The sequence below is a fragment of the Ambystoma mexicanum genome, chromosome 9 (assembly GCF_040938575.1).
Source record: "Ambystoma mexicanum isolate Mex_15411 chromosome 9, UKY_AmexF1_1, whole genome shotgun sequence".
NCBI lineage: Eukaryota > Metazoa > Chordata > Amphibia > Caudata > Ambystomatidae > Ambystoma > Ambystoma mexicanum.
In genome coordinates, this window is record NC_090931.1 from 179,260,373 (window position 1) to 179,273,390 (window position 13,018).

At 50.7% G+C, this 13,018-nt stretch overlaps 1 protein-coding gene across 1 annotated transcript in view; it reads left to right on the forward strand.

Annotated features, from left to right (window-relative positions):
- Window positions 1-13,018, forward strand: part of DDX6 (DEAD-box helicase 6) — a 451,657-nt gene that overhangs the window by 143,434 nt on the left and 295,205 nt on the right. Inside the window, exon 4 of the mRNA XM_069614407.1 lies at window positions 559-663. Coding sequence (XP_069470508.1) covers window positions 559-663 — 105 coding nt within the window. The remainder of the gene's footprint in view (window positions 1-558; window positions 664-13,018) is intronic.

Consider the following 13,018-nt stretch of genomic DNA (forward strand, 5'->3'; position numbering starts at 1 on the left):
CATGTCTGTTATTTTTCTGTCCCGTATCTACCCGGTAAACCTTGAACACTTTGCAAACAATATGGTTTTAGAAAATCGGGACAAACAAAATTCTAACCATCTACAGCCTTTAACCTTGCACCATTGATGTCAGATTTACATAATTGCACATAACATTAGTGTTTTAACTACTGATGAATATTGCAGTAGGGCTTAATCTGTCTATAATGAGCTTATTGCAGCCATAAGTAAAAAGGTGCACATCCTCGGCTTACTGCTGCCATGTAATAAAGGCAAACCGTACTTACCTGTTTAGGATTTACTTCCAACAAATTAGGGGGTATTACCCCAACACCTTATGTGTGAGCAGATATTAAGTCTAATCATTGCTGCACCTAGGAATTATGCAGATAATGTAACCAATACCCAGACACCGCCTCTCCAGCTTCGAGGGGACTTCCATTGTGTTTTAGTAATGTGCAATAAAAGATTCTTGCTGCAACATAGAAAGGATCGTTACTCTGTAGTCATTGCTGCCAAACCCTGTCCACATTTAACCAATTTCTTTGATCCATGCAGGACGTCACCTCCACCAAAGGCAATGAGTTTGAAGATTACTGTTTGAAGCGGGAGTTGCTAATGGGAATTTTTGAAATGGGCTGGGAGAAGCCATCTCCGATTCAGGTTGGTGTGGAGCAGTGGGATGGATGGTCTTCTGTTTATTTTAAATGTAATATTTGACCTGATTATAACAAACGTTGGGCAATGTTCACGTCTAGCAAATAGCCTAATTATATTCTTGGAAGTCATGCTCTATCTGGATAATTAGTGCGATTTCTAGCATTGGATTTACTTTGCACTTTTATGTTGGACCCCTAATTGTAGATTAACCATTGTGCATATTAACTTCCTTTTTTATGCCCATTTCCTACTGGTCTCATCTGGTCATTTGTCCAATTTTCTTTTCCACCACGGTCTGTTACACCCTTGCTGGGGCGCAAAACGCCACATTTTGCTCAAGTATCTGCACCGTGAGAACCTTAGTTTTAAAATCTTTTATACTGTGCCTTTCAACGCAAGACTGCATGTCTCATATATAAAAATAGAATGCCTCTGTTACCTTTATTTTCAAGACATCCGTTCACTGGTGGTACTCCGCTTCTGTGGAAAATACACACTTTCTCCAGCATGGGGTCTGGCATGGATTCACATGCTCATGAATATTCCCCGTCGTCAGGCTGGGAATCCTCGGTAAAGAGAAAAATCAGTATCAGTTTCGTTTCTGATCTGTCTTTCTTAGTAGTAACCAATCACTGATCTCTGCGTCATACTGCCCCCAGCCAATGACTGCCCTCTCCTTAAGCCCCGCGTCTGGCAGCCATCCTTAAATTTTTACCGCACGCTCAAGTGTTGGGAGTCCTCGTGTTTAGCTCTCGCATTTTTACTGCGTTTTCAGGAGATTCTTATTTTTTCATTTTAATTGAGCCTCAAGCTCCACCGTTTCTACTTCCGATAACGGGGACCCGTTTTGGAATTCTTCCACGCCCCTCAAGGGTGAAGTTTTCGTCGAGTTTACACTTCTTGAAGGATTCCGGAAGATCTGCGGCCTACCTCAAGGGACATGGCCCAGGACAAAGGGAGCTCGACGCCCGGATCCAAGCTGTTCAGGAATCCACCCGGCTAAAGCCTCTACCGAAGTGGTCTCTGCGAACCTGACGGAGCCGGATGAGACTACGCCAATGGAAACGGCCTCTGGGCCCAGAGTATCCCTGCCGCCGTGGAGGAATCCTTTCCAGCCCACTGCTAAGACCCCCGTGAAGCCCCTGACTGAAAAAGAGGGAGGGGGCGCGGTGGCCGTTACAGACTCGGAATCGGCCTCTGAGGAGGAACTGGTGGAGACCGAGAGGGGCCTCAATGAAAGGTCCATAGGCCTCAACAAGAGGTTCATAAACCTCATCGAGAAGTTCGATCCCAGGGGACGGTCCCTGCTGACGTGATCGAAGACAGCGACGAGGACGACGAACAGGGCCCAGTGGAATGGCCATCCCGTCCGTCGCTGCCATTGCCCGAGCCCCAGGATAGCTCGCTGGCCATTTTGTTGGCAATCCAATCCTTATGTACCGAGATAAGGACGATTACCACGGACCCCGACGGAGGAACCAGACCCGTCGGGGAATCTCTCCGAACAAGCGGATGAGAGTCCACCCCTCTCCGCCCTTCGTGCCCACGAAGCCGGTGGACCCCTCATCCCCCTCGCCGGGAGAGGATACGGCGACGGCAGCGATGATGGCAGACATCCTGTCGTCAACCCCCCCCCCCCGCGGGCGTCCCCAGCCAACGAGGTTGGCTCTTTCCACGCCATGATAACCAGGGCATCCGAGCTCTTCCAGCTCTGCCCAGAAGAACAGAAAAAGGAGGGGTTTCTGTACCAACGACGAGAGGCTAAGAGGAAGACGGTCCTCGCGGTGCCTTTACTCGACATCTGGGACGAGGGGCTTGCTGTCACGACACCCCCCAAGAGGGACAGGTACGAGAAGAAGTACCGAGTCCCCGATGCCGCCCCCTTGTGCCTCAGGGCCCAGCCCACGCCGGACTCGGTCATCTCGGCAGCGGCTAAGAAGAAGGCTTCGGGCACGGTGGCTTCAACTTCCACTTCGCCAATGCCTTAGCGATCGTGGCCCGCTCCGACAGGGAGCTCTGGTTCAAGATGGCTCCCCTGCTAGATTTCCTGCCTGGACAAAAGGGCGGAGGCCCTAGAAATTCTGCAGGAGGGCGAGGTGGCGTCGGATCACGCCATTACAGTGGCAACGGACATTGCCGATACCGGATTTCGCCAACTGGGCAACAGAGTTTGCCTCCGAAGACGATGGCTCAAGGCGACAGACTTTCGCCAGGACGTCCAGACCAGCGTGTTGGACATGCCGTTCGACGGCAACAACCTCTTTGGTAAGGCGGTGCATGAGTCTCTACAGACCATCAAGACCGACTCGGAGACGGCCCGTGCCCTTGGGGTGCTTCAGCAGCGACGGCCCTTTCGGAGCTCTGGAGGCAGACAGGGTGCCTCCAAAGGATCCAGCGGTGGCTCCTCCACATACCGCCAGGCGGCACGCTCCTCTTCCCAGGAGGCCTACAGAGGTCGCGGCAAGCAAGGGGGTCGTTGCCAAGGCGGCAAGGCTGCTTCCAAGCAAGACTGACCCGGCCGAGTGGTCAGGCCCCCACCGAAGCACCCCAGTGGGAGGCCGACTGATGAAGTTCATCAGGGTGTGGGAGTCCATCTCCACCGATCGTTGGGTGTTGGACACCCTGGCCAATGGGCACTCGCTGGAATTCCTAAAGTGCCCTCGCATTCCTCCCGTAGCCAGGAAGGAGAATCACATCCCTCAACTGCTGTTGGAGGTAAAGGCGATGCTCAAAGGTGCCATCCAGCTCGTCCCCAGGAGGCTCCGGGGCTCTGGAGTATACTCAAGGTACTTCCTTGTCAGGAAGAAGACAGGCGGTTGGCGCCCCATCCTAGACCTGCGTCGGTTAAACAAATACATCAAGGCACAGAAATTCAGGATGGTCACCCTCCAGCACGTACTGGGACAGCTGGAGGAAGGCGACTTCCTATCCTTGCTGGACCTGGAGGATGCTTACTTCCACATCCCCATTCTAGAAAGGCACAGGAAGTTCCTCAAGTTTGTGGTTCAAGGCCGCCACTACCAATTCCGAGCCCTACCGTTCGGATTAAAGTCGGCACCCAGGGTTTTCACCAAGTGCCTGGTACCAGTGGCGGCGCGGCTGCGCCTGCAGGGGATCCACATCTACCCCTACCTGGACGACTGGCTAATCCGGGCAAGGTCAAGGGGAACTCGCTGTCGATCATACGGCGAGGACCGTCCGGTTGCTCACGGAGCTGGGTTTCTCCAACTACCCCAAATCCCACGTGGTTCCGTCGCAAGTAGCACTGTTTGGAGGCGAAGCTCGATACCGTGGAGCAATTGGCCTCCCCTTCAGAGGAGAGGACCAAAACCATCCTGGGCAAGGTAAGGCGACTGTTAGCCACGGACGTGGCCAGGGTGAGGTCCATCAAGTCCCTTCTCGGGATGATGTCCTCATGCAGCTACCTTGTACCCCTTTGCAGACTTCGGATGCATCCGCTACAGGAGTTCCCCGACGCCCGCTGGTTTCAGGCGGGGGGCTGCTTCGAGGACAGGATCCCCCTCGACGAGGAGTTCCGTCGGGCGATCCTATGGTGGGGCACCTGGGCTCACCTCACGACGGGCACGGACTTTCAAACCCCGGCGTTTCAGGAGACGGTGACTACGGACGCCTCTCTGGAGGGTTGGGGGGCCCACACCGGAGAACTCCACGCAAGAGGCCTTTGGCTCCGGAGGAGAAGACTCTTCACATCAACATCTTGGAGCTCCGTGCAGTGTTCTGGGCGCTCAAGTCGTTCCTCCCGTCCCCCAAGGACAAGGTGGTGAGTATCTTCACTGACAACACCACCACGATTTTCTACATACGGAAGCAAGGAGGCCCAGGATCTGTGGCACTAGGCCGTCGCCCAGGGGATGTTTCTGGTTCCCTTCCACCTGGCAGGAAAAAAAAACACCATCGCTGACTCACTCAGAAGGGATCTGCGCTCGTGCCACGAGTGGGAACTGCTCCAGGATCAAGTGGATCGACTCTTCCAACGATGGGGCAAACCCCAGATCGACCTGTTCGCAACGGCAATGAACTAGTGCCAGAGGTACGCCTGCAGGTTCCCACAGCCGAGGAGCATGGCTGATGCTTTCTCGTTCCCTTTTGACGGCCTGTTTCTATACGCGTTCCCTCCGTTGCCGTTGCTGCTCCGCCTCATCAGCCAGCTCAAGAAGTCCAGGTGCAGGATGATCCTCGTTGCACCGGCGTGGCCGAGGTAGATCTGGTTCTCGGACCTTCTGGACTTGTCAACATCCCCGCCAGTCAGGCTGCCGGCGGACGTGGATCTGCTCTCCAGAGAAGGAGGTGCCATTCTACACCACGACCCACAGTTGCTGAACTTGCAGGCCTGGCTCCTGCAGCGCTACAGTTTGGAGGGTACGATATCCCGGCTGATTGCAGAGAGGTTCTTGCAAAGGCCAGGGCATCCTCAACTCTCAAGTGTTAGTCATAAATGGAAGAGGTTCTCTGTCTGGTGCCGTGCACAGAAGATTAACCCTCTGCGGATTACGGCCCCTCAAGTGCTGCTGTACTTACTGTCGCTGGCCAAAGCTGGACTGGCTCACGCCTCCATAAAAATACATCTGGCTGCCATCTCCCGATATACCAGGACTACAGGACTGGTGTCCTTGTTGTCTCATCGCCTGGTAAAGGTATTTATGAAGGGACTATAATGTTCATTCCCGCCAGTGAAGGCTCCTGCCCCGGCGTGGGAACTTAATGTGGTGCTGACCAGGGAGCCCCATTCGAGCCTATGCATTCGGCGCCCTTGAAGTTCCTGTCATGGAAGATGGCGTTCATCGTGGCCATCACCTCTGCACGAGTGGGACACAAGGGTAGTGCTTAGGACGCACCCCTCCTTCATGCCCAAGGTGCGGCGGACTTCCGCCTCAACGAGCCCTTGGTGTTACCAGTTTTCTTCCCGTCGCCTTAGACGCCGGCCGAGAGGACTTTGCACTCGCTGGATGTAGCTACAGCGCTGAAGTTCTACGTGGACCGCACAAAGAGTTTTCGGAAGACGTCACAGCTATTCGTGAACTTTGGGTCTATGAATCAAGGGTAGGCTCTCTCAAAGACTTCCATTTCCAGATGGCTCTCCAGCTGCATCATCACCGGTTGGCAAACCGACCTCTGCCCGGCCGTCCGAGCCCATTCGACCAGAGCGATCGCTGCTACCACGGCGTTCCTGTCTGGTGTACCCCTGCTGGACAGCTGCAGGGCTGCTACGTGGAGGTCGACGCACACCTTCACAAGATTCTACTGCGTCGATCGGGACTCCAGGGAGGAGTCCCGGGTCGGCCAAGCAGTGCTGTGCAACCTGTTCGCTTAAGGTGAGCCTGGTGAGGTAAGAGATGCTTAATGTTGAGCCTGTTGCCACCTCCCGTGGTTGTGCATGTGTATACTGCCATGTATTCTTTTATTCATGAGCATGTGAATCCATGCCAGACCCCATGCTGGAGAAGGAACAAGTTACTTACCTGTAACTGTTGTTCTCCAGCATGGGTCTGGCATGGATTCACATGCGAACCCTCCCACCTACCCCTCTGCGGCTCTTCACTTGGTCATACTGCCACTTGGCGTGCTACCAATCTGAAGATGGCTGCCAGAGGCGGGGCTTAGGGAGAGGGCAGTAATTGGCTGGGGGCAGAATGACCCAGAGATCAGTGATTGGTTACTACTAAGAAAGACAGATCAGAAACTAAACTGATACTGATTTTTTCTTTACTGAGGATTTCCCAGCCTGACTGGGAATATTCATGAGCATGTGAATCCATGCCAGACCCATGCTGGAGAACAACAGTTACAGGTAAGTAACTTGTTCCTTATATGCCCAAGCTGTAATTCTAAATACACTTGGATAACACAGCTTGTGCAACGGTTTCCTTCCTAACAGGCGGTGTCGAGTAGGCTCAGCTGGTTAAGCTGAAAACCTTGGGAGCGCTGAACGGAGCACTGGGACGCATTCACCATGCCGGACAAAAAATCCAAAGGTGTGAAACCACTGTTACTGTGGAAAAGTTCAAGGCCCAAGAGTTTAGCCTCTGGCTCGAGAGCTAAACCAAAGAGCTTACTATTGAGAAAATATGGTGTTTCTTTGCAAGTGGCCCCCAGCTCTTTATGGCACACCTTAGGTTGTGCTGCTGAGTACTCTGGGCATCCACAAGACTGCAGCAATAAAAATCAGGCGTAAAACAACGTCGACCGAAGTAGAGCGTAACATTGATTCCCGAAGAAACTAAAATAGTTGCTGTCCATTTGGCCCATGCTGAAACACAAAATGAATAACACGCACTCCAAACGGTGCTCCAAGTGGAATCTTTTTTCTTTTTCTTCCCCTCACCTAGCCTTTTGCTCTTTTTGAGTGACCTTTTAATGTGTCTCCCATAGTATATGGCTGAAGTTGGTTTCCTACAACTTTTGGGCTTAGGCTGGGTTGCCCTGTTGGGCTTCCCTGTTAATTTCTTTCATATACTTGTGTGAACTACTGTTCCCAAGTAGTGAACAGGGATTTGCATTCCCTTTATATTTTAAGTGAGACAGACCTTATGTGGAGTCCTGTGAGGATACAATGTAGCCCCTCCTGGCAAACTGTTACAATTGCTAGTTTACACGAATGGCTGGTGGTAGTGGTTTTACCTTTTGACTTTCAGTCTTTATTACTCACAGGCTGATTCAGCCTCTGTAATGCACAGAATGGCCACCATTTTGCTTCTTGTGTGCTTTTTTCTTGTTTCTGAGGTCTTCACTTGCCAGTCTAGGTGGGAACAACCTCAGTGAAGTTTTGTCTTCAGTGAGACTCCTTTGAATTCCCCGCCCAGGCTCTAGAGTGTGACAAGGCAGGAAGCTAGGAAGGAGTCCACTCTGCTGCCCTTTTGGCCACTTGCTGAAAATTGCAGGGAGAAGTTATGCTGTAGAGCCTGATAAAAACTCTGAACCTGGAAGCTGCTAAGAAGTTGACCACTGAAACCGAAAGGAAGAGAGGACGGCTGTAGAAATTGCTAGCGACCAGAGAGCATGCTGTGTAACTGGAGCCTGCTGTAATCATTCCTACCAATGGACCTGTGGGTCCCGAAAATGATGACCCTGATCCAGAGCCTGGTGATATCCACTAGTCTCAAAACCTGCATTTTGGGCCATCCCATGTTGTGCTGCAACCCTGCGAGCTGCTATACACTGGTATATAGAGCCATTAGTGCATGGTCTTCCAAAGTCTGAATCCGTCCAACTTTGGTGGCCTCCTCATGGCTCTCCAGAGACCATATTTGAGTCCTTGAAATCCCCTCACCAGAGTTCTGGACCAGATGAGCAACATGAATCCGACTGGCGATATACAGTCTTCTCCTGGCTCCTGAAAAGGGTGCCAAAACCACAGATCTGCATCCAGCTGTGAAGAAACCCTTGCCTGCAGTCTTCCCAGGTGATGCCGGCTGCAAATTCCCTTCTAGTGAACTGTCTACAGTTTTCATGACAAGCAATTAATTGAACTGGTTTTTGGCTGCAGACCCTGATGGTATCCTGTTGCAAACTATTTTGTGCGGAGGTACTTTTGACTGGCTTATTTACCTTAAGCCTGTTGTGAATTCTGTGAAGCTTTGGGGGGGATTTATGTAATTGCGAGTCCTCCCATCCAGTTTGCCCAGGCCCTCTGCTGGAATCCCACGAGGAGGTCTACTCTGAAGTCCCTGGACACTTTCCAACTCTAGTGAACGTACTTGTTTTGAAGAGACTTCCTCAGGAACTGACTTTTCCTGCAACTGAAACCTATCTCAACCTGCCTACAGCTGGCACCTAGACCAATGGGGTACCTCTTGAACTTGTGCAATAGACTAGGGAAGGATTGGAAAAGTATTCTGCCTTAAAGTATAACCAGTGTTAAAAGGTGACTGACTTGTGAAAGAGTTGGTTGGTAACTGTTCCTCTGAAATATGAACAGTTAGAAAAGTTCTTATTGTCCTTTCAATGTGTTCTGCTATTGTGAAAACATGTAAGGTTATTTTACTCACCTGTCAATTAGATCCGCCACCCAAAAGTAATGCTGTTGGCTTCACCTAACTATTTCTTTCAGAAAATAAGTCCAGCTTCCCATGACCTGCTGTATAGCCTGTCCAAAATAAGTCTGTTAAGGAGAATTCTCATAAATGTGCCAATTCCCTCTACCTTAGAGACCCCCTAGCTCTTTTGCTGACCGTTGGAACTTTCATCTTTTTAATTCTGTTTGTTTTTTGTTCATTTCTTTTGGTTATGGAATTTTAGTTAACTCCATAGGCATCATTGTTTCATGTTACACTGCACCTTCAGTGCAGTGACACAGGGATGCCTTTTTAGACTTCCCAAAGGTTTAAAGACCTTCTCTGGGATAAACTACGGTTTCCCAGAGAATGTAAGGTTAAATTGACTTTACTAGTAGTTTTAAATTCCTAGACCCAGCACACACTATCTTACAATAGAGTGCTGGAGGGTTTACCTAGTATCCCCTGTGTCTTTAAAAACTCATGTAGCAGTCAAATGCTAGCCTTTCATATCGAAATGGCTGCTGGCAGTGGTTTTACAACAAACTATCTTGATTTTTCTCGACTGCGAACACTGGTAGCTAAAAATCGCAGGAGCCATGTTTTTCAAGATGGCGCCTTAAGCCGCTTTGTTTAAACAGGTCCCGGTCTTCTTTTTTCGCCATTTCTTTTTGGAAAGGTTCTTCTAGTGTTTGTCTCTGCGCGCCAAACTAAGTTTGGTGCCTTTGTTCGTATGCATTTGGCAGGCTTCAGGACTGAAGACGGCCTCTGGCACTAGGGTGGGCAGGAAGTGAAGGGAGGTGCCCGAAACTCCCTGTGCTTAAGGACAGCCACCCTGCTGGATGAGTGGCAGCTAGGCTAGAATAAAAGGAGAAAACTGTTTAAAAGTCGACCACTGGAACGAAAGAACCGAAGACAAGATGGAAGAGGACAGCTGCTGCAACCCCTGGACAGTTTGTTTGCCCGGTGAAGCCCTGCTGCAGGTCCGAATTGCCAAGTTCATCTTGACAGAGAAGCCCCTTCAAGGACGACTTCTTCCTTTGAGTTGGTGGGACCAATCAACTCGTAAGCCACCTGGATACCATTCTCGAAGCTGGTTAGGATTAACCAGGGAGAGGGACGCTAGCTTGTGTGCTTGAATTAGTTACTGGAACTGAAGTGACTCCTTTTTGTACGCGTTTTCCGACTATCCCCTGCAGTGCAGGTGACCCCCTCCCCCCCCCCCCCCCAACATCCATCTTGTCCCCACGACTGAGGCTCAGGAACCGTGAGATCTGCAGGAACTGCCAGGAACCAACGTCTTCAGCTGCATCTTGTTAATATTAAGGTACTGTGCTAACCCGAATGAGAACTTACCTCTTGCGGTGTAAGTTTGCGTAACTTGCCCAACTTGGAGGCCTAATCAGCTTGTGACCCAACAAATTATTCTTTTTCGTACAAACTACTTCTGAGAACATTTGCACAGATTTTACCCTTTACTTCAAGAACTGCTCTTTCCTATCCAAGACACTAGCCCATTGCCTAGGCCTATTGAACTAAATGGAATCCTCTAGTGAAATGAAACTATTTGCACTGCCTAAGAAAGTATTTGATTTATTCTATTAACTTGTGCCTTTGTATTCCCATTTAAAGTGACTGAAATGCCGTTTTGCTACCATTTCAGGGGAGCCTAATTTGTTCAGAAACATATTGGTTTTGTGCTGAATTATATTTGTGTATAAGTTGCCTCCTTCGAAGGGATTGTGTCCTCCGACGTATTCCTCATCTTAGATATCGCCTTCCAGCTCTGCTGGCCTCGGAACATTTTTTCTGTAGAGGGCGCTGCGCGTCGACGTCCTCCGAGTCGATGTCTCTCGACAGCCGCCGTATCGACGTCATCCTGCCTATAAAGGCCGCGCGCAGCGTCCGTTGCTCAGTTCTGTTTTTCCGCGCTTACTCAGTGCCTCGGAATACCGTTGCTCAGTTCTTAGTCAGATTAATCCTATTTACCTCAAGTCATTCGATCTGTACTCGATGGCTTCCTCGTCGGAACCGACGACTCCTCGATCCGGCTTCAAGAAATGTCGAGATTGTGGGAAAAAGATGTTGTTGACTGACCCTCAAAGAGTTTGTCTGTGGTGTTTGGGAGCTGAACACCATTGTTCGGAATGCGAGGACTGTATGTCCATGACCGCTAAGGCCCTGAAGGAGCGTAGGGGGAAGCTGGAGAAAGGTAAGACTTTTAAAGCTTCTTCTTCGTCGACGAAGTCGAGACATTCGTCTCCTCGTCACCATTCGCGCTCCAGGTCTCGGAGTGGGTCTCATCACTCCTCGAGATCGAAGCACTCGAAGAGGAGACGGCGAAGATCCCCTTCTCCGTCTTCCTCTTCCTCTGTTTCGCCAAAAAGAATCCCTTGCCCCACGAAATATAGTTCCCGGGCTGAATGGGAGGAATTCCGCAAAAATATGATCGTCTTCGAGAAAGCGGCCTCGACCCCCTCGAAGACTGCCGAGAGCGATGTTCTGGTCGAAAGAACCGAAGGTCAAAAACGCCGCGAGTCGCAGTACCCGGCGAAGGAAACCTCTCGAGCGCGTCTCGAACCCTTCCTCAAAGGTTCCGTCGACGAGGGTTCCGTCGAGGTCGATGTCTTCGACGCCGTTGACGAAGGGACCTTCGTCACACGGGTCTGTCGACTCGACGCCAGCTTCGACACCGGCGTCGACGCCAAGAAAAGTCACGGTTACGACACACCCAGTGACTATCCCCAGGTCCTCGACGTCGATGGCTTCGAGATTGTCGAGTAGAATTCCAATTCTGTCGAGGTCTTCGAGGCCTCCGCCTTCGTTTTTCGACGCCATGCTCGAAGCCGTCGACGACATCGACGTTTTTGAGGCCGATAATGACAAGTTCGGCACCCTCTGCCTTGGAAATGGGATTTACTCCCTTTATGAGTTCAGAACAATTGAGAACTATGTCCTCAATTTTGGAAAAGAGTGAATTGTCTGAACAGGAATACACATTTGAGTTGCAGGGACCTGTAACTCCAATTAGAGAGGAATTTTCCTCTGAAGAGCGCAGGTTAAAGGATCTTCATGATTCCTTACATGAGGCAAGTGGGTTAGACACTTCCCCTGGGGTGGAGTTTGCTAAGACAGACCCGGGGGAGCATGCTGAAACCCCCTATAGAGCCTTAATGGCCAGGATCAGAGTTCTTGGGGTGGTCTGCACCTTCACGATCTTTCCAACAAGATGACCTCACGGATATTCTTGACAAAGGCCCACAGGAGGATCCTGTGGTGCCTTTTCATAAAGCTCTTCAGAGAAAGATCATGACAAACTGGGAAACCCCAGATGTAGTACCAGCAGTAAATAAAAAACTGTCTACAAAGTACAGGGTATCTTCTACAGACCCAGAGTTTTTGTCTAAACACCCATCCCCAGAAAGTCTGGTGGTACAGACAGCATCCTCTACCGATGTCAAGACGGCTTATCCTACCGTCCCACAGGACAGGGACGATAAAAAATATGATGCTATGGCAAAGAAAGTCTTTTCAGCATGTAGCATGGCGTTAAAATCTGTTAATGCTATTTGCACCCTTGCTAGGTTCAGCCATACACTTTGGGAGTGTGCTTCTACAGCGGCTGACTGCATCCCGGAGGGAGAAGAAAGGGATGCGTTTCTGAATATTATACAGGACGGTAAAGACGCTATGTGCGAATCCCTCCAGACGGGCATTGATTCGGCTGACAGTATCAGCAGAGCAATGGCGGCAAGCACATCAACCAGGAGATTCGCTTGGGTGAGAGTCTGGTTTTGCCCCAGATGTGCAAGCCAGGCTCTTGAACATGCCATTCGATGGCTCTTCTTTGTTCGGGAAAAAGGCGGATGACAGTTTAGAGAAACTGCAAACTTCAAAAGCAGCAGCAAAATCCCTAGGAGCTGCAATCCGTCAGACTCCTTTTCGTCCCACAGGAACCTCTGCGAGGGGCAAGTCCTTTCGCTTCTACTCCGCATTCGGAAGAGGTGGAGGACGACCGGCTCAGAGGGGACAAAGAAGAACTACCCGAGGTGGACGGGGTAGATATTCAAAAGCCGCAGCAACAGCAGGTACCTCTTTACCATCGGCATCTGCATCAGCCGCCCCAAAACCACTCTGAGGACTTCCCTCACAGGACACCTGTAGGAGGCAGGTTGACTCAACATCTGGCGGTATGGCAGGCTATCACGTCAGATGCTTGGGCATTGGAAACAGTTGCCCAAGGTTACTGCCTGCCTTTCCTACGTTTACCTCAGTCATCCACCGGGGATCAGCTCTCAAAGCTCCAGATCCGCTCCTCTTGCAGGAAATCTGGGACCTGCTAGAGA